The 2155-nt window shown below is 48.9% G+C and overlaps 1 protein-coding gene across 1 annotated transcript; it reads left to right on the forward strand.

Moving 5' to 3' along the window:
- The first annotated feature begins 536 nt into the window (after positions 1–536).
- On the forward strand, positions 537–1884 carry LOC105381335 (hornerin). Its single transcript, XM_038120924.2, has 2 exons — positions 537–611; positions 707–1884. The coding sequence occupies exons 1-2, from the start codon at positions 582–584 to the stop codon at positions 1856–1858; spliced, it is 1182 nt and encodes a 393-aa protein (XP_037976852.2). The 5' UTR covers positions 537–581; the 3' UTR covers positions 1859–1884.
- Positions 1885–2155: the final 271 nt, after the last annotated feature.

A 2155-nucleotide genomic window follows, 5' to 3' on the forward strand; every position in this document is an offset into this window, starting at 1 on the left:
GTCGATAACGCTTATTTCCTCGCTAACAGCCACCCCTCGATGCTGTCGATAGCTAGCGGTATCCGAAGCCGTCACGAGGTGAGATATTCTGCGCCGGCGCACTCCATCAGTGTCCTGCCGCATCTGTGTTGCACGCATCAGGGCAATAGGGCTGCCTCTTGTGCTGTTGCTAAGTAAGTATGGCATGTTTAAAAAGAACTTGTATGAAAGTTTCAGGTAAGTAACATTTGTCCTGTCATCAGTTAGTTATATCATTCGACTGCAATAATGGACACAGGTCGATAGAAGTATACACCATCAAACTTAACTTTTTGTTTCGGACTCCGTTTGTATCCTCATCTGCTCATCTCCCTCTATTCTGTGTATAAAAATAAGAATTTTAAAATCAGTAAAATAAGTTTTTTTTATAGGTCTTAAACTTTCTTCGAGGTGCAGCCCTAACTGACTTCGAGTGTAGCCCTAACCGAATTTTTTGATAATATCGATCGATTCAACTTGTTTTACGACACGATTTAGTATAAAAGGGTGTCCTTGGAAAAAAATGGCCAATCATATTTCGGACTTCCTGCAAATAAGTCGAAATGAGAGGACTTTATAAAACTTCCGTTATTGTAAGTTCATATCCAATCATTATTTGTGGATTATTTGCCTTTAATAGCGTCATGGCCAAGTCGTGGGTGTTAACCTTTAATTACATTAATTGCAGCTGATCCTGTGGGCGACAAACTTCTGCGATGTGACATCATCACTGCTGAAGGACTCCCGCACCGGGGGCCTGCACATCCCGGAGAAGATCATCGACATCATCCAGAGCCACAAGAACAAGCCGGCGGCGGCGCAGGTGCAGCTGCAGGCCGGCTACCAGCAGCAACCCTCCCAGCAGTACCCACAGTACCAGCAACCCTGGCAGAACCAGAACCAATACAACGGACAATTCCAAGGACAGTACGCCAATGGCTACACAAACAACGGCAACTACCAAGGAAACTACCCCCAGAATGGAGGCAACTACGGACAGAACGGAGCACAGTTCCAGGGGCAAGGACAGTTCCAAGGAGGCTACCAGGGCAACCAAGGCTACCAGCAGGGTCAGCAAGCAGGATTCCAAGCGCAAGGAAGCTTCGGACAAGGCAACCAGGGACAGTTCCAACAGAACGGAGGACAGTATCAACAGTCGGGCCCTGGCGGACAGAGCCAGATGTCTGGTGGTAATTATCAGTCAAGTGGAAACTTCCAGGGCGCAGGACACTACCAGCAAGGGCCGAACCAGTCCACCAGCGGACCCGTGCCTCATCCGGGTCCAGTGCCCCAGCCGGGCGCCCCCATACAGTACCCTAGTGGACCCATCCAACAGCAGCCAGGACCAATGCAACAAGGAACCGGACAGTACCAGACTTCTGGAGGAAACTATCAGCAAACTGCTGGTCAAAACTCCCAATCCGGGAACCAGTACCAAACTGGTGGGCAGTACCAAATGGGTGGTCAGACGCAGCAGATGACTGGGCAGTACCAGTCTGGCGGGCAGTACCAGGCTGCGCAGAACCAGCAGTCAGTCGCTCAGAACACCGTATCTGGCAGTCAATACCAGCAGGCACAATTCGCTGCGAATGGACAAACTACATCGTCTCAATCGTCGGGGCTCTACCAGCAGTCGAGCAACTCTTCGGGGACCAGTCACATGCTGGCTGCTACTCAGATGGGGTCGAGCACCCAGGGTACGAGCAACCAGGTGGCCAGCAGCAACGGGGGCCCGACGTGCGTGTGCCAGGCGTGGACGCCGCCCACCCCCGGGGTCCTCGCTGACGCACCAGTGGAAGACACGCCCACGCCACCTGCTGTTGATAAGAAGGAAATGTAGGGTGTATTGTGATGATGGGCTGGAAACTAAATTTAGAACGATGTTAAGTATCTTTCTAATTAAATAGTAAGTATAAGTATTCTGCTAAAGTTTTGGCACACTTTAAATTTTGTTTTCAGCTAATGTCAATACTAGCGTTGTTTAATTTATTGTATAGTTTAATTTATTTAAAACAGTTACATAATAAACGATAAAAATTAATTAAAATGCAATGTGTTTCCCTATTAAAGTAACACTTATGCGACCTGCGAAGAGTAGGGTAGGGCGGGCGGTAGGACCTCTCTCTATTCCCCTCCC

This window comes from Plutella xylostella, chromosome 4 (assembly GCF_932276165.1).
Source record: "Plutella xylostella chromosome 4, ilPluXylo3.1, whole genome shotgun sequence".
NCBI lineage: Eukaryota > Metazoa > Arthropoda > Insecta > Lepidoptera > Plutellidae > Plutella > Plutella xylostella.

Excerpts from the sequence above, each read along its gene's own strand:
- LOC105381335 (XM_038120924.2), top strand. The coding sequence starts at position 582 with ATGAGAGGACTTTATAAAACTTCCGTTATT. Across the intron at positions 612-706 it reads TTTATAAAACTTCCGTTATT|CTGATCCTGTGGGCGACAAA; the intron begins GTAAGTTCATAT and ends CATTAATTGCAG.